The sequence below is a fragment of the Oncorhynchus keta genome, chromosome 16 (genome assembly GCF_023373465.1).
Source record: "Oncorhynchus keta strain PuntledgeMale-10-30-2019 chromosome 16, Oket_V2, whole genome shotgun sequence".
Taxonomy (NCBI): Eukaryota; Metazoa; Chordata; class Actinopteri; order Salmoniformes; family Salmonidae; genus Oncorhynchus; species Oncorhynchus keta.
Window position 1 is genome coordinate 7,222,382 of NC_068436.1, and position 24,989 is coordinate 7,247,370.

Consider the following 24,989-nt stretch of genomic DNA (forward strand, 5'->3'; position numbering starts at 1 on the left):
GAATTTGTGCGTGTGTGTTGGTGTGATTGTGCATGATTCAATGTGCATGTCTGTTCACTGACGTGTCTTAATTTCCGTGTGTGTCTGCCTGTCTGTGTATATAATCTGCAGGGTGAGAGGGTAGTCTTGCTGAGACAGGTGGACCAGAACTGGTACGAGGGGAACATCCCAGACACCACCAAGCAGGGCATCTTCCCTGTGGCCTACATAGACATCGTCAAACGCTCGCCCTCCAAGAGCCCCGCCCCCTCCCACCAGCCAGACCCACACGGCTACCCCAGCAACAGGACACAGGGCTCCACGCCCACCAAGGTAGAGACAGAAGAAGAAGAATATTGTATTAGTCCACACAAGACTTATAGTGACAGTCTGTTGTTTTTTATGTCAGTGAGCAGCAAGTTTCCCCGCTGTGTATAATGATGTCATTTCACTGAAACTACCTTTAAGTCTTAAGGTGAGTTGCACCAACATGGATTATCTGGGTTAAATCAAGGTTTATCTATTAATCTTGTTACACCACATTTTAAACCTAGTTTTTAAATGAATCCTAGGTAAATTAAATCCTTCCTCTAATCTAAATGTAGTTTTCACTTGAAACCTAGATTAAAATAGCCCAGGTGTCTTCCTTCTTTTTGACAGTGGTGTTGTCTGTATTTTTATCCTCCACTACGTTACTAAATTCCTCCATCAGCTCCGACAAGAGGTTTTTTTTTTCATAAGACGAGAAATGTGAACTTCTTTGACGTGCCATGATCAGGTGACTAGCGGGCAAATAATAAAAGGCTAAATAACGTTAAGTAATAATATATATATATGTATATATAATATACATGATATTGTACGCTAGCTAGCTTGGTTCATAAACTGGCTAGCTGCAGTAGCTAACAAATTAGTTTTCTGTCTAGTACTGGCAAATAACAGATTTTTAGTTCAAATCAGCCAACCCGTGAGAACCTTTCATTGATGGAGCTACAGTAGTTCTAACGTGACATTGTTTATTTTATCAGGGAACAGCAACTTTGTGGCCTCATTTGTGGCTAGCTACTTCGTTTTCAACTCACGAAATACCTTTTCTATTGGTGTAACACGTCACTAATCATAGTTTGAAACCTTTTAATGATAGATTTACTGATCCAGATTTACACATTCTCTGATTGATTATAAACCTAGATTTACGAAACCTAGATTAGCTCTAATCCTAGGTAAATTTAAACCATATTGGTGCAACCCACCCTTAATCAATCAACCCTCCCCCCCAAAAAAATAAATATATAAAGCCCGTTTTACATCAGCAGTTGTCACAGTGCTTTAAAGATATCCAGCCTAAAACTCAAGCAAGTCTTGTCACTTGCACAGTTTCCTCTTTCTGGACGTTGTGTAAAGCTTTTCCTAAGCGCTGTAAATGCGTTAGGGATCCTACTACCTCCCCTTTAAGAAACCTACATGGGTACCATGCTGTCTCAAGTGGCTGTCGACATGCTATGGCTTAAAGAGGAAGTCCTGTCCACGCAGAGTGATAGCATTTCAATGCTAGTAGAGGTTTTGAGCGTGGAAGACAGTCTCTCCTTGTCCATAGACTGCTTTCACAGTAAGGAAACAAAATATGTCAAATCTCTGTACTATCCCTTTAACGGAGAGGCTTCACACAACTGGACCCAGATGCATTTAGAACATTTGAGCCTGGTGAAGTAAGTGTGTGTGTGTGTGTGTACGTGCGAGAGAATGAAATGAGATGGAGAGAGGGTACTGTTGGGTTTGGATGGCAGGGGAGAATGAGTGTGGATGGGATTGTGTACATCTCTTCTTTCCCTCATTCCCTCACACCCCTCCACTCCTGGTGTGTAAGTCTCTGCTTTTTTATCCCCCCCTCCTCTCTCTCTTTCTCTCTCCCTCCGGAGCCATTCAACAGCACTCCCACCCCCCCTTCCCTCCATCACCACCATCCTCCTTGCTCCACGCCCCCCTCCCCCCACACCCCCCCTCCTCCCGTGAAGACCCTCTGTCTGCAGGCCGTCACCAGCGAGTGGCTCTCCCTCACCCTCAGCCCCCCCTCCTCCGATACCCCCATACCACCCACACCGCCCCCCTTCCCCCCAATCCTCCTCCCTTTCCTGGAAGATCAAGAACGGAGGGCCACCCCTCCCGCACCACCCAAACGAGGGCTCACCCCTCCGCCACGAAATGCATCCAGTTGTCTCGCCTCCTCCCGCCCGGCTGTCAAGCAGTGGCTGTTTGACTTAGACTCCCCCCCCTCAGCCCCTCCTTTCTCTCCACCCCCTCCTCCTGACTCTTCCTCTCCCCCCGCCTCCCCCGTGCCCGACTCCTTCCTGGGATACATCGAAGAGAGGGGCCTAAGGGACAGTGAACAGAACAAACCACTGTCCCTAGCAGGCAGAGGGGGGTTCTTCTGCACTGAACCCGAGCCGGGGGACACGCCCGCAGATTTGTTGCTGTGGTACAGGCCAAGTGTTCAGCCAGTATCCTTAGAACTAGAAACGGAACCCCCCCCTCTTCAGCAGCAAGTGGAAGATCCCTATGATCAGTTGTTGTCTATGATCCTGGATCAGCCCATGTGTGATGAAGATGGAGGGGAGGTTCTCAGGCCGGCCGTGGCACTGACCAACGAATCACAGAGCAGGGTTAGGCTAGAGTCGGAGTTTCATAGGCCTGTGACTACGCAGCCCCTGTCCATCACGCAGGACAGCCAATCAAAAAGGGTGAATAGGTGGATGGCAGGGTCTCAGAGGCCGATGACATTGTACATTGAGGAAGAGGAGGAAGCTATAGGAGGGGAAGAAGAGGAGAAGGAAGAAGAAAGGAACATTGATGTAGACTGTGGTACTGTAACTGTCCACAGAGAGGGGCTGAAAACAGAGGTAGCGCATGATGTGTGGACCAGGTTTCAGACTCAGTTGAAGCATACACAAATGCTTGCTAACACCTAACCCGAGCCAATACCAAACAGTTTTACAGAGTTAGATAATAAATTAAGATGTACTTATTATAGTGAAAAATACAGGATTAACCAGGGCTTTGGTACATTTGGATATATGGAGGCTTTTCAGTCATGAATTGAAATGGAATTGACCCTAACCCCCGTAGTTTCACATCATGCCTTTTCTGGCTCGTTTTACTTGATTATGCAGAGTAATGCTTTGATACTGAACCTACATTTTGGAATGTTGATTCAGCTCGAGGTTTGACGCTGGCTGTGATTGGTGTCACATTTTCCTTCCCTTCCCAGGCTGATGTCTATCCGTCCCGCTGTCACAGCACTTTGTGCAACCCGGCACAGTTGGAACCCATCACCCTCCTCCCTCCCCCCGTCTCTCCTCCCTCCTCACCATCCCCCGCTTTTTACTCTGCCTCACAACCAGCTGAAGCCCTGGCTATGCCTCCTTCCTCTCCACTGTCCCATCTTCCTACCCCTCCCCCAATTCCCCTCTCCTCCTCGCAACAGATTGTGCCACCCTGCTCTCCTCCCCCCACTTCCCTCATCTCTACCTCCTACCTCTCTTCTCCTTCACCCTCTTCTCCCCTTCTCACCTCTCCGCCTCTCACAACCTCTCCCCTTCTCACCTCTCCACCTCTCACGACCTCTCCCCTTCTCACCTCTCCACCTCTCACGACCTCACCCCTTCTCACCTCTCCACCTCTCACGACCTCCCCCCTCCCTCCCTCCCGCCCATCCTCTACTACTCCTCCCCCCACCCCTCCCTCTTCCTCCCTTTTGGCCTCACGTCAAGCTCTGGTCTCCCCTCCTCCTCTCCAACCCTCTTCTCCAACCTCCCCCATCCCTGACACACAACGGGCGCTCCCATCCTCCCCTCCGCCCTCTTCTCCTCCTCTCCCTCTCTCCCCTCCACTTGTACCCTTTCCAGAACCTAGGTCTCCTAAGATCAAGGTAAAAGACACTGCAGGTGCTCTTATTGCGTTATGCAAAATGATAAGAAAAGCTAACTACAATGAACCCTGACGGACTGTGTGTGTTGTGCCATAATTCATCTGTATTAATCACCTGTTGGACCAGTGAAGTGTGTTGTGCGGCTGTGTGATGACAATGCGTGAATTAGCAGCATGTTGGACGCCTGGTTGCAGATGTCCATATGCTCAGTGTATGCCAGTGTTAATGAGAGAGCACCAGTGTGTGTACCCAGGCTAGCTTCTTTTAGATGTATTGTGTGTAGCCTATAAGAGGTGTATAAATCACCTATACAGTATAAACTATGTACAGTTGATGTCGGACGTTTACATACACTTAGGTTGGAGTCATTAAAACTCGTTTTTCAAGCACTCCATACATTTCTTGTTAACAAACTATAGTTTTGGAAAGTCTGTTGTGTCATGCACAAAGTAGATGTCTGAAGTAATTTTTCCAACAGTTGTTTACAGACAGATTATTTCATTTATAATTAGAGGTCGACCGATTATGATTTTTCAACACCGGTACCGATTATTGGAGGACAAAAAAAGCAGATACCGATTAAACGGACAATTTTTATTTTTTTATATTTGTATTTGTAGTAATGACAATTACAACAATACTGAATGAACACTTATTTTAAGTTAATATAATACATCAATAAAATCAATTTAGCCTCAAATAAATAATGAAACATGTTCAATTTGGTTTAAATAATGCAAAAACAAAGTGTTGGAGAAGAAAATAAAAGTGCAGTATGTGCCATGTAAGAAAGCTGTAAATAAAAGAGAGCCGCGCACTCTTCTTCTAGATCACCATGTAAGAAAGCTAACGTTTTAAGTTCCTTGCTCAGAACATGAGAATATGTGAAAGCTGGTGGCTCCTTTTAACATGAGTCTTCAATATTCCCAGGTAAGAAGTTTTAGGTTGTAGTTATTATAGGAATTATAGGACTATTTCTCTCTATACCATTTGTATTTCTTAAACCTTTGGATGTTCTTATAGGCACTTTAGTATTGCCAGTGTAACAGTATAGCTTCCGTACCTCTCCTCGCTCCTACCTGGGCTCGAACCAGGAACACAACGACAACAGCACCCTCGAAGCAGCGTAACCCATGAAGGTACCATGTTCATCTGTACAAACAATTGTACGCAAGTATAAACACCATGGGACCACGCAGCCGTCACACCACTCAGGAAGGAGACACATTCAGTCTCCTAGAGATGAACGCACTTTGGTGGGAAAAGTGCAAATCAATCCCAGAACAACAGCAAAGGACCTTGTGAAGATGCTGGAGGAAACAGGTACAAAATTATCTATATCCTCAGTAAAACAAATCCTATATCGACATAACCAGAAAGGCCTCTCGGCAAGGAAGAAGCCACTGCTCCAAAACCGCCATAAAAAAGCCAGACTACAGTTTGCAACTGCACATGGGGACGATGGAGAAATGTCCTCTGGTCTGATGAAACAAAAATATAACTGTTTGACCATAATGACCATTGTTATGTTTGGAGTCAAGGTAAGTCAAAGTCAAGGTATTGGAGTGGCCATCACAAAGCCCTGACCTCAATCCCATAGAAAATGTGTGGGCAGAACTGAAAAAGCGTGTGCGAGCAAGGAGGCCTACAAACCTGACTCCATTACACCAGCTCTGTCAGGAGTAATGGGCCAAAATTTACCCAACTTATTGTGGGAAGCTTGTGGAACGCTACCTGAAATGTTTGACCCAAGTCAAACAATTTTAAAGGCAATGCTACCAAATACTAATTGAGTGTATGTAAACTTCTGACCCACTGGGAATGTGATGAAAGAAATAAAAGCTGAAATAAGTAATTCTCTCAACTATTATTCTGCCATTTCACATTCTTAAAATAAAGTGGTGATCCTAACTGACCTAAGACGGGGCTTTTTTACTATGATTAAATTTCAGGAATTGTGAATAACTGAGTTTAAATGTATTTGGCTAAGGTGTATGTAAACTTACGACTTCAACTGTATGCCTTTGTATACATGGGAAGACAGCCCTTGCATACAGCATGAGTGCTCAGGAGTTTGCAACTGAAGTGTTTTTGTATCAAATTACAATGTATTCCCTATATAATGCACTAACCTTTAACTTTGTAAACATAATTGTGCATTATATAGGGAATAGGGTGTCCTTTGGGACAATACCAGTGATTCTCTGTGGTCAAAATGGCTGCTCTTGTTCTTTCTGAAAATGGAGGCTGACGGCCGTCTGTCTTGTTGTTGTGTCGCATTTCTGGTTCTCAGCCTCCTTTTAAGCACGACCTCCTCGCGGTCGATGGTAAACCCTCCCGTAGCCCCGTCACGACCCGAAAGGTCCTGTATGTCACCTGTTAGAGGTCAAAGGGTAGGGGCGTGACACTAGCAGCTGTGCATTGTGGGGAACGTAATCTTTGTTCTCTAATAATACCCTGTTACCCCTGGATTTCAGTGCATGATATTTTTTGACTACATTGTGGTGCGTTTTTTTCTTTGTAGGGGATTGAGCTTTGAGACTTGGTGTGTTTTTGTTAGTGGATTTGGGGGTTTATTGAATTTGGATAAATGTGACTCTCAAAGCAGTGGATTTATATCACCATATCAACTGTTTGTCAAACTACTTATCTCTCTCTCTCTGTCTCTCTCTCTCTCTCTCTCTCTCTCTCTCTCTCTCTCTCTCTCTGTCTCTCTCTCTCAGAGGTTTGTGCAGGATTTGCTCCATGGTGGCGGAGACCCGTAAGTAACAGTAGAATCTCAATCACCGTCATCATTGACACAACAATAATAATCTTATTATGTGGGTTATATTTCCATGGTTGTGGCCCCATCGGTTGTTCTAGTAATCAGCAATATCTTCAGCAATATCAATATCATCACAGATGTCCTACATTTACATGCATTTCATTTGGAGTCTGACATTCTGTCAACATAACCTCCTAAATACTTTTGCAATCACCATTATCATCAACATACATGTTCCTGTTATTTTCACTGTTATTCAGAGCAATTAGGGCTAAGTGCCTTGCTCAAGGGCAACGCGGCAGATCTTTCACCTAGTCCGCTCTGGGATTCGAACCAGCGACCTTTCGGTTACTGGCCCAATGCTCTGATATAGGCTACCTGCCTATATCAACATCCACCATTAATAATGATCTCATCACAAAGCCATGTTTCTCACACATTCCAGGTTCCAGGCCCTGTACAACTACCTGCCCCGTAACGAGGATGAGCTGGAGCTGAAGGAGGGGGACGTCGTGGACGTCATGGAGAAGTGTGACGACGGCTGGTTTGTCGGTAAGAGAGGAGAATAATGGCGTCAACCTTTCCTCACAGAATCACCGTACTTGATTGTTGAAAATCTAAGCTGTTGTTGAAAAGCTAAGCTGTTCTCTATCCAGTCATGACAAAAGATCGGAAATAGTTTCATGGTTAAGGAGGTTCGACGGGTGCAGCGCTCTGGTAGGCTGTAGTAGAGGGTTCTCCAAACCTGTTCCTGGAGAGCTATCCTCCTGTAGGTTTTGGCTCCAACCCCAATTGTAACTAACCTGATTCATCTCGTCAACCAGCTGATTATTAGAATCCGGTGTGCTTGATTTGGGTTGGAGTGAAACCTACAAGACGGTAGGAACAGGGTTGGAGAGCCCTGCAGTTAGTAGACTTGCAGCAGTGGATACTGTAATGGCATTTATGTTCAACTTGTACCCCACTCTCACCAGTTGGTGGTGCTCGAGTTCCTTGTGCGATCTACTACCTTTAGTTCTACTGCCTGTGCCCTGAGTACAACACACTTCAGCCCCATCCTGAAACAACCCCTAGCCTGTAGGCACTTATGGCGTACAACTAAAAGACTTTGATAAGGATAAGAAATGTGTTTATTGTCCCACCTTGCCCTCTGATAGGCAAGCTGGAATTTCTGCCACCTGAATCTATTCAGTCCTCTCAGATTTAAAAATGCCTAGGAGCTAGGAGAAGTGCTTAGGAGCTAGGGGAAGTGCCTAGGGGCTAGGAGTTGTTTCAGAACAGGGACTTCCTCTCCCACTCTGAAATGTCCACTTAATCCATTTTGACAACTCAGCTGGATACCAAATGGCAGTATTATCCACTAAAGACTGGTGGCACTGAGAATACATTTCCACCCCCTCTTCTAGGTCCTTGTATTTCCTTCCTTCCTAAACATTCAGCCATGTTGCAATGGGATGTTTAGCTGGACGAGATCATTAGTTTCCTGATCTGGATATTGAGTATATTGCAGTGTGGTAGGAGTGCTGCAATCTAGACAGGCACAGCTGCTGAAAAACTAAACATTGAATGTATTTTGAAGGTGCAGGGAATCAGTTGTGTTTTTTTGCAATATTTGAATACGGTATTTAATACAGCAATTATCTGGCTAGTTCTCTCTGCATATAAGAACCACTGAATCACTTCTAGTGAGCTGTGTAAACGGACACATTCGATTGTTGATTATTATTATTATTATTAGCCTTCATTAAACACGGTCTCTTTTACATGTACGACCTACAACGACGTTTCGTTGTGTCACCGTTGAGTGTCCACATACAGTGGAGAATGTCATCTCTGTTTTTTCTGTTTTTGCAAAGGGACTTCTCGACGGAGCAAGCAGTTTGGAACCTTCCCAGGAAACTACGTCAAGAAACTATAATGATGAATCCGGTCCACCCCCGCACCCTCCTTACTTGGACCCTTCCATCTCTAGCACAACCCATATTGGACACAACCAACCCGGAGTAAAATGAAGTTGCTCCTAGACACTGATTTGGGTCAGTTTTGCACTTTCCCCACCAATGGTTATGGTTAGGATTGGGGAGGTGGAGCTGACCCTAGATCTGTACCTAGGGGAAGCCTCACCCCGGAACAACACGCCCCCACTAATCGGGTCATCCAAGAAGCCTTTCCCAAGCGTGTGTGACGTCACAGCAAGTATTTTGTTTTAGCTCTAACTAGCCAACTCTACAGGAGACTATTCCACTAACTAAACAGTTATTTTCTAAATGATGGAGTAGAGGTTGAAGAAGATCCATACTTTTGTATTCCTGTCACCTCAGATACTGAAGGAAGGGTAGCCAAACAAGATGGCCACCTTTTTAGTGTTGACATCTGCTGTTATTTGATTCATTAGATCTATTTTGACCCAGTAATGTAATAACTTGCATTGATAAGTTGATTGTGTAACATTCAGAGAGGTCAAATGTGGTAAAGAGCGAGTTAAAGATGCCAAGTAAACTGCCACTCAGGATTGCCTTGACATCATCATGTCAGCCATGTTTCTTTTCCCTTTTTCCTCAGTGTTAAATGAGTACAGAGACCCCCCCCCCCCTAAGCGTATTATCTGTAATAGGAGGGCATGGTATTTTCAGAGCAGTATTGTCATAGGACATTGCAACACATTTTCAATGTTTAGTCATTTGGCAAATGCTCTTATCCACACCGACTTTCAATAAGCAACACGAAACAACCACAGCGTTATTAGTACAAAAATCCTCATCCGATGTTACATGTTCATACCCCAACACAGGAACACTCACCTATTTCCCCAGTGAAAATGATGATGCTGTGTAATCCATGATACCCAAAAGTGTTGCTGGATACCATGGGATAGAGTATGACATGTTTGGAGACAAATGCATTGATATTGAATGCATATATGTATATCCAGAGCCTTTTATGTGCACCGGAAGGTTCTGGATATCTGCCCACTATGGGTCTACAGTCAATTCCAGTTTTTCAATTTAGTGTTTGCAAACTCCTATATGGATGAGTTATTTCAAATGTGGAAGTGGCAATCGTTGATATTTCCTTTTGAACCCTTCTGCTTGAACAAGTACAGTACATTTTGTACTTTTGATGGAAGTAATATTTATAGATCTGGGATTTTATTGATTGGTTGACTTGGCGTTTTATCCTTTCTCTCTCGTGTAAAAATTTCTGAGTTACACTACGGATTTTACAAGTGAAAGCTAGATTGGATTGTCGATAGGGCTTTGGGAGTTTGATACCTTTGGAAAAACATATGCAAAAGCAACTAGTTTTCCCCACTTTTTTCTGTATGTATAGATGTTTATAATGGGGGAAAAGTATTGAATATTGATGAAAGGTCATTTAGACGTCTCCGTCCATAGATATAACTCATGGAATGGATGGAGCAGCATCAGTTTCTCAGCTTACTTTGTGTACTTTCTTTTAGTTGAAGTGGCCTAAAGTTGACGTGTACTTTTGGCTAATTTCAACCGCAGCAAATCCCCTTGTCATGTTTAAGATAAGATAGGCCAATTTTTGTTCCCAGTCAAGTCTGACATTTTACATTTGTCAATATACAACAAACGTTCAGGTCTCAACAATAAAACAACCCTCCTTTTTTGAAATGGTGTTTATTTTATTCGATGACGAGGTTTTCTTTTTACGATTGCTGTTGAATACCGTATTAGGAATGTTGCAACATTCGTTGCCTTTTGTCCAAAATGGGATGTTTTACTTCACTCTAATATAATCAGATAAGCAGTGTAAATTAATTTGATTGAATTATACAGTTAAGTTCCTGGAGTAGTTTTTTTCTCTATAGGTAATTCTGACGGCGACCTTTTTTACTGTCCGGGATGAATGAAACGATTAGAGAGAGTGTCACTGCAATAGCTTATAACAATGTATTTGAATAACATTGGTTAGGCATACTTTTTGTGTTCCATGAATATGATTTATGGCATTTTGTTTTTGCCTTTTTCGTGTGTAAATGAGTATGTATTCATATAGGAAGGACACTGCCTGCAGAACAATCGTTTAAGCACCTTAATATGTAATTATTTTATTTTTTTGTTTCTGTCTTTGGTTGATTTTGTTCTAGTTTATTTTTCCCCTTTTCATTCACTCTTCCCTGGGTCGTGTTCATTTAGGCACCAAAAGAGAACGGACTCCCTGGACATGTCCAATAAGAAATGCACATTTTCATATTCTGTTGCAAACGTTTCCCGTTGCTATCCTCAATGAACACGACCCTGGAATGTGAGAGCACTGCGTGTCTGTTGGCGGCTTTTTTTGTACGTCTTTTGTATGGAGCTGTAAATCGACGACACCGATCCACTGCTTTATAAACTCTTATTTTTCTCACCCACCGTCAGTTTGAGTTGCCTTTCTTTCTGCTTGTCATTTTTTCACACCACCTCTTCCTTCATCCACCTCATCTGCCTCAAACAGCCATACCGCCATTATCCCTATGGTGCAAAAATAAATAACATTTATGCAAAAACAGAACACTTTTGTAGTGGGTTACACTACTTTAAGGTTCTCTTTTATGAAGGGTACCTTAATGTAAAGTGGTACCTTGTAGTGTTAACAGGGATAACCGCTCTGGAGAACAAAATTGAGTAGAAGGGAATGTACTTTACCCATAACATAAGGATAGACTGTAACGTTTAAAATATTTATAGTCTGCCTTTGCTACCACTTTCGGGGGACTTTAAAGTATTTGGACTGAAGACATGGAGGATCCCCGGCTCCCATTGGAGTTGTTTATATTGGATCTGAAAGGGGGCCAAGAAGTGCAGATTCTTAGCTTTGTCCAAATGTAAACTCAAGTGGATGCATTCCAATGACATTCTTATTACAAGTCTTTCTGCTTTAATTTACGATTTTTTAGGCTCTGTATTCGTAATAAATTCTGCCTGATCATTTCAATATTTCTCTCTTTGGAAAGTCTGAAAGCAGGCGAACTTCTTTTCTCACTGGTGTGACAAAAACATGGTTATTACGGTAGTTATAACTAGTGCTGTTGTCAACGTAGGAATTTCTGTACATTTGATACTGTATGTAATTAAACTATTTATCCAAAAAACATAATTTGCCCGGGATACTTCAACTGGTGGCTATCAGAATAAAGACAAAGGAGCCCTTTGTTGCTGGGTAAATCTGATTTTGAATTGATTGGACAAACAAACAAAAAGCTTATGTTTCGGCATAAATCGTCCCCATCAGAGCCTTCTGTTTAAGCTGAGCTGTAGCGTTTGGGTATACGTCTTTTCTATTGGTAAACTGAAAGGTTAAAGTTCACTCTGCCCAATATGTATTGGACCGTATTGTTGAATCAAGACGATTTGAATTGTTCTATGTGAAGTAGTTACGTATTTGGAGACGTGTGTGTGTGTGTGTATGTGCGTATGCTCCTTCTACATACACACACCATCCCAGACATCCTTTATTTGTGTAGGAGTCAGCTCCTCCCTAAACCTGTCCCCATGGCAACTGTACAAACAAACCCGGATTGATCCGTCTTGAAGGAGGTATATGTTAGCGGTTTCAGGAGATCGACACTGAAGGAAGAACAAACGACTTTTAATGTCAACATAATTGGCCATCCATTGTTTTAGTAGGCTTTCTTCATCCCCGTAGACATTATGGAAACAGACTTAATGCACAAGAGGGCTGACAACTTGAATAGATTAGGCTGTCTTGCTTACTGTGCGTTAACGTTGTTATGCACATATACACATAAGAACTGCTTGTGTTTTTGACGGATGAGTTAGTTGCATTAGTTTTTGTAACGGTTTCAGCTAGGCGTGAGCGAGAGAAAGAAAAATAGAGAAAGCGAAACGTTCAGAACAGAGTGGAGATAGGTTCGTGTCAAGATCAGAAAAAGAACGAGAGATCTCGAATTAAATGAAGAGAGCGAAGTGCCTCTCCAGATCAATAGGGCCTGGAATGCTGCTGCGCCTGGGGGACCTCCAGGGCCTGAGCAAGGAGCTGCGCCGGCAGACCAAATAAGGGCAGGAGCAGCCGGAGAGCCAGAGTGTGGAAGGGGAGGAGGGGGAAGCTCCAAGGCAACCCAGGGACAAGGAGAGACAAGTGGGCCGCCTGCTCACAGACACTGGCCTTCCCCTGGATGTTCATAGGCATACAGGTGGAGCAAGAGGTCGAGACACTGCTGGAGAAGAACGTCGCTACATGAGTTGGATGAGTGTATAGAGTATCATGTTCAGAAACAGCGAAAGGGCTACTATGTCCGAGAAGGAGGTGGAAAGAGAGGGGGAGAGAGAAAGTGTGAGAGAGAGAGAGAGAGAGCGGGAGTCCAAACAGAAGTAAAGGAAAACATGAGAAAGAGTCGCCAGCCAAAAGAGAAAAAGAACAGAGAGCGAGAGGGAGAGCTGCCTCTGGTCCTGAGTCGGGCCAATGACTTCACTCAGGGGGTGGGGTTTCCCCCCCACCCCTCTGCTAGTATAAAAGGGTACATGACTAAGTTGTCCCACTGCTCTGTTTATGAGAACCCTGCTGTGTTTGGGACACACACACACACACCAGTGTACTTCCAGCTACAGGGACAAGGGACAGAGAGGGGGACATGCCACTGGATGTTGTCCTGAACGGCCCGGCCCCGTGGGGTTTCCGACTGACCGGGGGCAAGGACTTCAACCAGCCCCTCACCATCTCCAGGGTAAGAACATGTGTACCTGATACTTTCAGACTGACAATGGGTGGGTGATTGTGTGTTTACAGTATGTGTTGTATGTGTGATGTGTGCTCGAGCATCTTTGAGCAGGCCTGGTGCTAGGCGTTTGTGTGGGTGAGGAGGCAGTCGTAGGGAGGTGTGTGTGTGTGTGTGTCCTACAGTGAACGCACACAGATATACAGTACTCAAGCGTTCCACCATTGTGTTCTGTGTGTAGAGGGTTATGTTGATCCGCTCTGTCTTAGCCTATGGTGTGCGTGTGTGTGTGTGTCTCTCTCTCCCCCCTCGCCCCTTTCTCTCTCTCACTGCCAGCATTCTTGGCTCACCTTCCCTTTACCCTCTTGTCTCAGTTAAGTAGCTGCACTAGGATGAGAAACAGCATGGAAGAGCTCAGTGTATTAAACCTGACTGACTATGCAGTAATATTGCCAAAAAGGTTGCATCCCAAATGAAAACATATTCCCTATATAGTGACTAGAGCCCATAGGAATCTGGTAAAAGAAAAAAAAAAGTAGTGCACTATAAAGGGAATAGGAAGCAATTTGGACACGGTCGTTCCCTAACATAGAACAGCCCAGATACTTACAGGGAAAGATCATTGGATTGTGAATGTGTGTTCTGGGGATGTGTGTTAAAGCGTGATACAGCAGGGGTCTTTCCATGGGGTGGAAGGCTCGGGGAGCATCCTCTCTCTGACACACACACACGCGTATGTGCACACACACACACACACACACACACACGCGCGTACGTACGTACGTGCACACACACACACACACACACACACACACACACACACACACACACACACACACACACACACACACACACACACACACACACACACACACACACACACACACACACACACACACACCCGCGTTCCAGTAAATATCTGCAGCTTAGTTTGAAATAGCTGTTTGCATCATCTACTGACACACACACACACACACACACACACACACACACACACACACACACACACACACACACACACACACACACACACACAGCAGCTGAATGAACGCAGACGGCTGGGAATGGGTTATGAGCTGGTGATCAAAGAGCAGAGTCTCCTGGCATCTAGGTTGAGTTATTCAGAGAACGCCCTCCATTTAGCTCAAGTCAAGACATTAAACTGTGTGTGTGTGGTCAGCAGCGTCGTCACGTGTTTGTGTTAGCATTGTGTGTTTGTTTGTATGTGTGTCTGTCTGTTTCTGTGCGTGCGTATACGTTGGAGTTTTTAACGTTGGCACGGTGCGTGTGTTTGTGTATGTGTGAGCGCGTGTGTAACCATAGGAGTATCAGTAATCCCTGGCGTGTGTCTAAGTTTAGGGCTGACACCAGGGACCGGGGCTAAAAGTTACTGGGGAGGTCTGTGAATCACCGACCCTTGGGGGCCACGACACACCTGTTGTGTGAGCAGAGAACCGCAAGCTGAAGGAGAGAAGGGAGGGAGGGAGGCAGGCAGGCAGGCGAGAGGGAGGGACAAACACTGGGGTCTCTGCCATGATGTCAGACAAGGGTTTATTATCAAACAACGTTTCAAAGGCACTGCAGGTAGATGATGCCCCTAACTACAGATCTAGGGTCAGATTACCCGGTCCCCAAGCGTAACCTTGACCATCAGGGGGATGAAGTACAGTCTGAGTGAGTTTCAGTCACTTTTCACTTTTCCCCCCTCCCGCTGATTGATTTCATTCTCCTCACATACCCTTGACCCTGTCCGTGTGTCACGTGTCCCTTCACAGTCCACCCACTAGACACGCTCGCATCACTTTACTCCCAACCCTGAGCAGCCGTTGATCAAAGCTTTTTAATTACACCGCTCTACGTGGTTTTATCAGCTCTCGTTCGAAGGGCTGCTCACTTGTACTGAGATTTAGCCACTGCCACATTTCCGCTCCCTCGCAGAGCTTGAACCCCGACCTTCGACCTTGTCTCAACCTCGTCTTCCCGGGCCATTTGGGTCAAAAACATCCCCTTCTTCAAAACAACTATCTCCAGGGCGGACGACAAGTGGCGTTTTAAATTAGACGGACACAGACGAGTGGTGTTTAAATTAGCTGCGGCAGTGCATTTTTTTGGCTGGGACAGGAAGCTGAGTAGGGAAGAAACTAGGTGGCTCGTGTTCAGTAGTGTGTGTACAGCATAGCAAAATTGAAATTAGTCATGGTAGTAGCTCCCTGTTGCTTTCTCCCTCCTGAACACAACCCAAGTGTCCATCCATGCAGGAAACTTCTGGCGCTAACCCTTCAATGTTTGCTGATCTGAAGAGGGGGTAGGTTACAGTGTAGTGGAGGAGCTTCCGCCATATAAGGGTTAGGGAGCGATTTGTGACTGACTGTTGGAATGGATAGGAGAGTAGTAAAAAGGATGCACATCACAGGGTGATGCATATGGTTGATTTGGAAAAAGCCAAAGTTTCAAATGTTCATCCTGGGTTATTTATAGGCCTATGAGTTAAGAGCGAGAGAGCGCACGAGAGCGAGAGAGCGCGAGAGAGCGCACGAGAGCGAGAGAGCGCACGAGAGCGAGAGAGAGAGAGAGCACGAGCTCAAATACCAGCAAGGGCAAGGCACTTTATACAGAGAGAGAGGTTTACCTCCTGACTTTATACACAGAGAGGTTTCGACCGTGTACTTTGGAGGCCAGGACACTGTCAAGTAGACAGGCTCCTAAAACAAACTGCAAACTCTGCAACAAAATCTACTTTTGAGTTGGAGTTTTGGAATTGCTTTTCATTTGTATGAACATACAGAGCATATAGTTGTGGGTTGTTGTGCACAAAAAGCAGCAACCCTATCAACAAAATTGGGTCGTCAAAACATTGCCATATGGTCATTTCATGAACAACCTTCTCCCAATCTATATGCAACGATGTGTTAGGGGGAAATAGAATCATGCAAATCTATGCTTTTATTAGAGGTTCTATCGACCAGAAGTGGTTAAAAGTGGTCTACCTCACTAGAAGTTGGCCTACAGTTAACCTAACGTAACAATTAGGCCCAAAGAGACTTGTTCAACTACAGTCAGTCACATAGATGATGAGGTGGTGCTGATATAGAGCAGGTCAACCTAACTACAGACAGATGATGAGGTGGCACTGATATAGGGCAGACCAACCTAACTACAGACAGATGACGAGGTGGCACTGATATAGGGCAGACCAACCTAACTACAGACAGATGACGAGGTGGCACTGATATACAGCAGACCAACCTAACTACAGACAGATGACGAGGTGGCACTGATATACAGCAGGCCAACCTAACTACAGACAGATGACGAGGTGGCACTGATATACAGCAGACCAACCTAACTACAGACAGATGACGAGGTGGCACTGATATACAGCAGACCAACCTAACTACAGACAGATGACGAGGTGGCACTGATATACAGCAGGCCAACCTAACTACAGACAGATGATGAGGTGGCACTGATATACAGCAGGCCAACCTAACTACAGACAGATGATGAGGTGGTGCTGATATACAGCAGACCAACCTAACTACAGACAGATGATGAGATGGCACTGATATACAGCAGACCAACCTAACTACAGACAGATGACGAGGTGGCACTGATATAGGGCAGACCAACCTAACCTACAGACAGATGACGAGGTGGCACTGATATAGGGCAGACCAACCTAACTACAGACCGATGACGAAGTGGCACTGATAATACAGCAGATCAACCTAACTACAGACAGATGATGAGGTGGCACTGATATACAGCAGGCCAACCTAACTACAGACAGATGACGAGGTGGCACTGATATACAGCAGGCCAACCTAACTACAGACAGATGACGAGGTGGCACTGATATACAGCAGACCAACCTAACTACAGACAGATGACGAGGTGGCACTGATATACAGCAGGCCAACCTAACTACAGACAGATGACGAGGTGGCACTGATATACAGCAGGCCAACCTAACTACAGACAGATGATGAGGTGGCACTGATATACAGCAGACCAACCTAACTACAGACAGATGACGAGATGGCACTGATATACAGCAGACCAACCTAACTTGTGTTCATTCATTATGTATACATAGGACAGCACATGCCTTTTGAAGTGCCATTTGATTATAATGAAGAAAGAGTGCAAGATGGAGGGAGAAAAAGGGAGTGTTAGAGAGAATAAGAGAGGTGGAGTGTGAGACAGAAATAGGGAGAGAGATGAGGGAGGGAGGGGACAAGGGAGGAAGGGAGTGAGATGGGGATGGCATGCTTATGTGGTGAGGTAAGAAGGATATCCCCATGTTGTTTGTGTGACTACGGAACCAGACAAATATGGCACACATTTCTGCCTGGCTATTAGTAGATTATTAACAGCAGCATGCACCTGCTCCTTACTGATCTCTCTCCTCTCTCTGTCTCCATCTCTCTCTCCCTCTCCTCTCTGTCTCCATCTTCCTCTCCTCTCTCTGTCTCCATCTCTCTCTCCGTCTGAATGATCGGGTTTTATAAGTCATACTGAGTTACATACGGGAGAGCATCGTAAAAACATACCTTGGCAGCAGCCAGGGTTCTCACTTCAAGCTCTCTCTCTCTCTCTCTTTCTTTCTTTCTTTCTTTCTTTCTTTCTTTCTTTCTTTCTTTCTTTCTTTCTTTCTTTCTTTCTTTCTTTCTCTCAGTTCAGTTCACTTTCTAAGTATGAAAAGTGAAGACATTGGCTTACTTCACAAAAGTAAACGAAGACAACATTAATAACAGCCACCGTTATAATAACAGCAACTGTTATATTATAAATATTTGTGATAATGGAATTGATAATTGATCAATCTTATGTGTCACCACTCTCGTTCTCTCTCTCTCTGGGCAGATCACTCCGGGCAGTAAGGCGGCGGTGGCCAACCTGTGTCCTGGTGATGTCATCCTGGCCATCGAGGGCGTCCCGGCGGAGGACATGATGCACTGTGAGGCCCAGAACAAGATCAAAGACGCCATCTACCAGCTCGTCCTCACCGTCCAGAGGTCACACTACTCACATGCACACACAGGAATGCACACACGGATATTAGTCATCTCACATAAACACATACACACACATACATACACGTACGCCAATACACACACGCTTCTCACATAAAAGCACACACCATTCAATTGAGACAGCTGTACAAACATCACTGACACAAGTGACTACCAATGAAGTAAACAAACTGTCACTGGTTGGGTGTATCCTATGACACACATAGCTAGTCAAACACACATTCATGTTGGACTAACTACAGGACTTACTTGATGAATCCCAAGATATCTTTTAACACGCACATAGAACGTTCCGTCTTATGTAGAATGTTCCAGAGCTGGCAAAAGACGAGCTCTCGCATTCCTGTTCTTTGATTTCATACCCAACAACGCCAAGAAAGGAGCTACACACACCCACTCTCTAATACAGACACACTTGTACACGCCCACACTCACACAAATACTCTCTCATACACACACACACACTTTTATACTGTTCACACACCAAAGGAAGTCTATAAAGGTGGGTTTGATTTATGAGTGCTCAGCGCACCGTGGCCCAGCCGCCATGTAAACTGGTGTTTTGACTGTGGTCAGAATCCTTTCACCTGCGGCCCGAGGGAGTTGACAGTGAGCTCTTGTTTGATTGTGACCCGATTCTTGTTCCCAGACCAGAAACCAGGCTTTGGTCGCCTCAAGTCACGGAAGATGGGAAAGCCAACCCGTTCAAAATCAACTTGGAGGCTGAGCAGCAGGTGAGAGAGAGAAAGACTGTGTGTGCGTGAGTATATGTGTGTGTACCTGCATAGCTTGTATGTGTGTATTTGTTTGTTTTAGTTGTCTATATATATTTGTGTCTACGCCTGTTGGTGTTTGTGTGTGTAATTACACGTTTCCATCTAGAAAAAAAAGTCAGAGAACATCACAAGGCCTCCTTGTCTTTTTCTCTCTCTTTCTCTCTCTTTCTCTCTCTCTCTCTCTCTCTCTCTTTCTCTCTCTCTCTCTTTCGCTATCGCTCTCTCACTCTCTCACTCTCTCTCCGTTCAGGAGTTCAAACCCATTGGTACGGGTCACAACCGCAAGGCCCAGCCCTTTATAGCTGCAGCCAACATCGACGACCATCGTCAGGTGGTGAGCACAGCCTACAACACCCCCATAGGCCTCTACTCCTCAGGCAACATCCAGGACGCCATGCACGGACAGATGAGGGGCCTGGTCCAGGACAAGCCAGAGGGGTGAGTTGGCTGGCTGGGTTGGTGAGATGGTCGGTGGGTTGATGGGTGGTTGGGTGTCTGTCTGCCTGCCTGCCTGCTTGCTTGCTTGTTTTCTAATGATCAATTAGCCTTTAAAATGATAAACTGGGATTAGCTAACACAACGTGCCATTGGAACACACAAGTGATGGTTGCTGATAATGGGCCTCTGTACGGTTACGTAGATATTCCATTAAGAATCAGCCATTTCCAGCTGCAATAGTCATTTACAACATTAACCATGTCTACACTGTATTTCTGATCAATTTGATGTTATTTTAATGGACAAAAAAAATGGCTTTTCTTTCAAAAACAAGGACATTTCTAAGTGACCCCAAACTTTTGAACGATAGTGTATGTATAAAAAAAAGAATGGTCCACCACCCAAAGGACATCCGGCCAACTTGACACAACTGTGGGAAGCATTGGTGTCAACATGGGCCAGCATCCCTGCGGAACGCTTTGAACACCTTGTAGAGTCCATGCCCGATGAATTGAGGCTACCCCCCCCACCCCCCACCCCACCCCACCTCGGGGGGTTTGCGTTGCGTCATTCATAAGAACAGCCCTGGCCGTGTTATATTGGCCATATACCACAAATCCCTGAGGTGCCTTATTGCTTAAATATAGCATATTCAATCCATGTTTAGTATCATAGCCTGTTGATCTGTTTCAGAAAACTCTGATTAGATGACTTGGTGTTCTGGCTATGGGCGGTGACTATAAAAAGAGTTGTGTTTACGAAAGGCGTCTGCACACTCACGCTTCATCACCTCTAACCTCCTCTCTCCATTCTTCTCCCGTCCATTCTTCCGCTCTGTTTTTCCCTCTCTTCACTTCCTTTTACGGATGTCTGCTGGTGCCTGTGTTATGTGTGTCTCTGTCGGACCTGGGTTCAAATACTATTTTAAATATTTCAAATACTTTGAGTGCTTGCTCTAGCCTGCCTGGAGTACCACATGGGTAGGGTTTTGCCATTTTGGGACTATTTTATTTGTCCATTAAGCCAGGCAAGCTCAATAAAGCACTGATAATGTATTTGGAAATGATTTAAAGTAGTATTTGACCCCATGTCTGGCCCCTCCTTTTGCCTGATGCGGCCTACGATAGCCAAAAGCCTCAGGGCCCTGTAGTGAGAGTGCCCCAGCTGGCAGGCATAATTTCCCTCCGTGACTTACAGCCTGTCCCTAAACCTGGAGCTGGGGGGGTCCGGACCCCCAGGCCTCAATTACGACTCTGATGTTAAATTTGACATGGAGGATAGTGTTGTTATGACTACACTGGTGTCTGCTGGGCTCGATGAACAGTGCTTTCCAGATCTCGGGTGGAATAGGTGCAGTCGATGTCAATTAAGGCAGCCCCCTTGCACCTCTCTGATTCAGAGGGGTTGGGTTAAAAGTGGAAGACACATTTCAGTTCAATGCATTCCGTTGTACAACTGACTAGGTTTCCCCCTTTTTTTCATCTCCACAAAATGTGGGATATTTGTGTGTGTGTTTGAGTGTGTGCCGCATCTGTTATTAATGCTCACCTCTGTCTGTATTTTGTGTGTGTGTGTGTGTGTGTGTGTGTGTGTGTGTGTGTGTGTGTGTGTGTGTGTGTGTGTGTGTGTGTGTCCGTCTCTGTAGTAGCAAGACGCTGAGCTCCATCGAGGAGTCTGATGTGTACCGCATGCTCCTGAAAGACCAGGAGGAGCCCCAGGAGCCCCGGCAATCCGGTTCCTTCAAGGCCCTGCAGGACTTCGTCGACAGCGACGGTCAGTTCTCCACTAAGTATCTTCTCCTTCATTATGGTATGGGTGGGTAATGCTATCATCATTCCGTGTGGATTCCAGGCTATAATGCTGCAGTCCCGCACTCAAGAAGAGCTTCACGGTTGCATAAAATAATGTATTTCTTAATGAGACATATCAAGGACTAACCTGTTGGTGTTGAAGCCGTCGTCAGTGTGGGCTAGTTCTCTCCCACTCACACACTTCAGGACCTATAGTTGAATTAAAACCTCTAGCTATCAACATGGCATACATTTTGACCCCAAGAAAAAACTATTGGAAAGAGTCACAACCAAATGGAAGATATGATTTGAAATCAGTATTTTGTTGTCCATTAATTTTATAAGGCAAAGCGGAAGGAGCTCATATAGAATGCACATTGTTCTGATCTTGGAAAGTGGATATACAAGGAGTAAACTCTATATGCAAATGAATTAGTAGGGAACAGATTACATGTCTAGGCTTTGGTTCAGCAGGCTAACATGGTTAGCTTGAGTGGTACTGATGACCCAGGCTTGATATCTTTACTCGTGTTGCTTATTGTAAAGGGTCTTTGGGTTTTAGAAAAGTGCTATATAAAAGGCCTATGAACAAAAATATAAACGCAAGGTGTAAGGTGTTGGTCCCATGTTTCATGAGCTGAAATAAAAGATCCCAGACACTTTCCATACGCACAAAAAAACGTATTTCTCACAAATTCTGTGCTAAGGTGTCATCATCAATATACTGTGCTATGGTGATATCATCAATATACTGTGCTATGGTGTCATCATATCTGTGACATCATATATGTCTCTAATGCTCTGCTCCCTTTTGTATTTCAATATTAAAATAATTTAATATACTCCATGTACAGTATGCTCCTAATTTGTATAATTTGTTTGTGACTTGTATTCTTTGTCACAAGTGGTAACCTATTCCCTATGTATTGACCTGCTCGAAGTAGTGCACTATATAGGGAACAGGGTACCAATAGTGTGTGTCCCATGTGTTGTCCAGGCACTCGCCCCATGGTGACGAGGACAGTGAGAGCGCCCATGACTAAGCCACCGCCGCCCACAGGAAACCTGCAGAAACTGCCCATGTGTGACAAGTGTGGAAACGGCATTGTGTGAGTACTTCGCGAGACAAAGCTGCTCCGAGAATGTCGTATAAAAAGTTGGTATTGAGTTGCACCCATTTCTTTCAGTACTTAAAAGAAGAGCTACAGCCTGAAAATCCAGACCCTGTTTTGAGATAACATTCCACTCCTTTTATTCTGTGTCATTTGCCAAGGACAGGAGGCTGCTGAGGGGAGGACGGCTCGTAATAACGGTCGGAACGTTTGATGTCTTTGATACCATTCCACCAAATCCGCTCCGGCCGTTACCACGAGCCAGTCCTCTCCAATTAAGGTGCCATCAACCTCCTGTATTACCAAACAGTATCTTTCTTCTACAGAGAGTTTGCTTAGTTGGGTTAACCATCCGTGTTTGGTCAGACAAAGAGTGGCAAGGAGTATAATGATATAGCAGAAAAAAACTGCTACCCAGGCCAAAAGTTCTGCCAGAAACTAGTGAAGGTCCATTGCTGTTTTTATCTCGTTATGATAACATTTCTGGGCAACAATTAAGTACCTTACTGTGATTTGTTATCGATTGAAATAGTCATAATAAACTATTAGTGAAGAATTTCTCAAGCAATCATTTTGTTAGGACTGTCTGGGAGGGGTCTGATTGGGGAGGGGGGAAACTGAAAACTAGCTGTTATTGGCAGAGAGGTTTGGAAAAACCCGGCCAAAACTCCATCCCACTGAAACAGGCTGAAAATGTCAGGCAGTCTTTTTTTAAACAGCTCTTACATTGAAAGGGCATTATCATAATGTTCACAATTTGACAGTATTGTTCCAACCTCTTAGTGTAGAAATGTATGTAAAACACAGAAAAATCACATTTTTTTTAACTGCACTGGGCCTTTAAAGGGGAAGTTGGAATTTGAGGTTGTACTTTTGAATATTTCTAACATGTTTCTACCAGATCTTTAGACTAAAGACTGGCATATGAGAAATATGTATGAGAGAACATGTTATCAGGTGAGAAGCAACGTAGCTGACAACAATGTACACTGAGAACACCTGCTCTTTCCATGACAGACTGACCAGGTGAATCCAGGTGAAAGCTATAATCCCTCATTGATGTCACTTGTTAAATTCACTTCAATCAGTGTAGACGAAGAAGGATTTTTAAGCCTTGAGACAATTGAGACATGGATTGTGTATGTTTGCCATTCAGTGGGTGAATGGGCAAGACAACAGATTTAAGTGTCTTTGAACGGGGTATGGTAGTAGGTGCCAGGCGCACCGATTTGAGTGTGTCAAGAACCGCAACGCTGCTGGGATTTTCACGCTCAACAGTTTCCCATGTGTATCAAGGATGGTCAATCACCCAAAGAACATCCAGAAAACTTGGGGGAGGGAGGGGGTCAGCTTCAGCGGTAACTTCAACTTGTTAACTCTGTTGTTCTCCTATAGGGGCACAGTGGTGAAAGCGAGGGACAAGTTCCGTCACCCTGGCTGCTTCGTGTGCACCGACTGTGACGTCAACCTTAAACAGAAGGGCTACTTCTTCGTGGAGGGCCAACTGTACTGCGAGACCCACGCTCGTGCCCGGACGAGACCCCCGGAGGGCCATGACCTTGTCACCACTTTCCCCTCAGCATAGGACCTCACACAAACACACACGCACGCACCAGCCTAAAAACTCTCTGCCAGTGAGGCACCTTTGATTGTAACTGTTTGTGTCTGTGTTCTCCTGTGTTCTCAATTGTCTGTATGCTCTGTTTTGCACAAATCCTGAGAGTGCATTTGTTTGTGAATACACTTACATGTATACTACTCTCTTCCTTCAAATAAAGGGGGTTTTGACTCCATGTTGTGGAAATGCCTCATATGTTCTTTCTCTTCATCCCTTTCCTGAGCTGGCTGGCTGGCTGACTGACTGACTGACTGACAGGCAGACACACTAGATGAAGTGCTGGCACGTCACAGTGGCACAGAGGGCACTGAAAGCCCCTCAAGGGGGGGGGGAGCTGTGAATGTGTCACCTTCCCCGGGTCAGTTGCGCTTCCTCACAGGGTGTCACGGTGGACAACTGTGATTAGACTAAAAAAATAAAAAAAAGTTACATGTCTTCTGTTGGTTGAGCTTGTCATACACCTACTGTGTGCATGAGCGGATCATTTATGAGAATGTGAGGAGTCGTGTCACTGAAGTGAACCTAATTAATGTCGCTAGCTTGCATTATTTCAACCTTTATCCCGAAGAGACTATACTTTCCCCTAGTGTTCAGTAGCCATCCCAACAGCTGTGTGGGTGAAGAAATGAATGGATATGAAGTGGTAGTCTGAAAAGATATGTTGGTCCTGGATGTGTAAATTAAGTCACAATAACAGTCAATGACATTTTGTTTTGCGTACTCTTTTCAAAAAAGTGAACTAATAGAGGTGTTATGAGGTAAGTCGACAGTGATGTAGCCTATATCCTTCCACCAGTTGTGAGAGGCCTATAAAACCGGCCCTGGCTCCAATAATAACCCAAAGACCCCAGCTAAATAATGTA

The 24,989-nt window shown here is 44.8% G+C and overlaps 2 protein-coding genes across 2 annotated transcripts in view; both read left to right on the top strand.

Annotated features, from left to right (window-relative positions):
• The window catches only part of LOC118395530 (sorbin and SH3 domain-containing protein 2), a 116,620-nt gene extending 105,567 nt beyond the window's left edge, over window positions 1–11,053 (top strand). The window contains 6 exon segments of the mRNA XM_052464343.1: window positions 112–337; window positions 1,639–2,876; window positions 3,245–3,904; window positions 6,628–6,665; window positions 7,117–7,223; window positions 8,528–11,053. Of these exon segments, the coding sequence (XP_052320303.1) occupies window positions 112–337; window positions 1,639–2,876; window positions 3,245–3,904; window positions 6,628–6,665; window positions 7,117–7,223; window positions 8,528–8,589 (2,331 nt within the window). The 3' untranslated portion in view covers window positions 8,590–11,053.
• Window positions 11,054–12,222: 1,169 nt separating this feature from the next.
• LOC118395427 (PDZ and LIM domain protein 3-like) lies at window positions 12,223–24,301 on the top strand. Its single transcript, XM_035789225.2, has 7 exons — window positions 12,223–13,365; window positions 18,223–18,374; window positions 19,042–19,126; window positions 19,419–19,606; window positions 21,252–21,379; window positions 22,394–22,505; window positions 23,904–24,301. Exons 1-7 carry the CDS (start codon window positions 13,273–13,275, stop codon window positions 24,091–24,093), a joined length of 948 nt encoding a protein of 315 aa, XP_035645118.2. The 5' UTR covers window positions 12,223–13,272; the 3' UTR covers window positions 24,094–24,301.
• The last annotated feature ends 688 nt before the right edge of the window (window positions 24,302–24,989 follow it).

What these genes read in the sequence shown, in the direction of transcription:
- LOC118395427 (XM_035789225.2), top strand. Translation starts at nt 13,273, where the DNA reads ATGCCACTGGATGTTGTCCTGAACGGCCCGGCCCCGTGGGGTTTCCGA. An exon ending in ACTTGGAGGCTGAGCAGCAG is followed by an intron (nt 19,127 to 19,418) that starts GTGAGAGAGAGA and finishes CTCTCCGTTCAG; the next exon opens with GAGTTCAAACCCATTGGTAC. An exon ending in GTCCAGGACAAGCCAGAGGG is followed by an intron (nt 19,607 to 21,251) that starts GTGAGTTGGCTG and finishes CCGTCTCTGTAG; the next exon opens with TAGCAAGACGCTGAGCTCCA.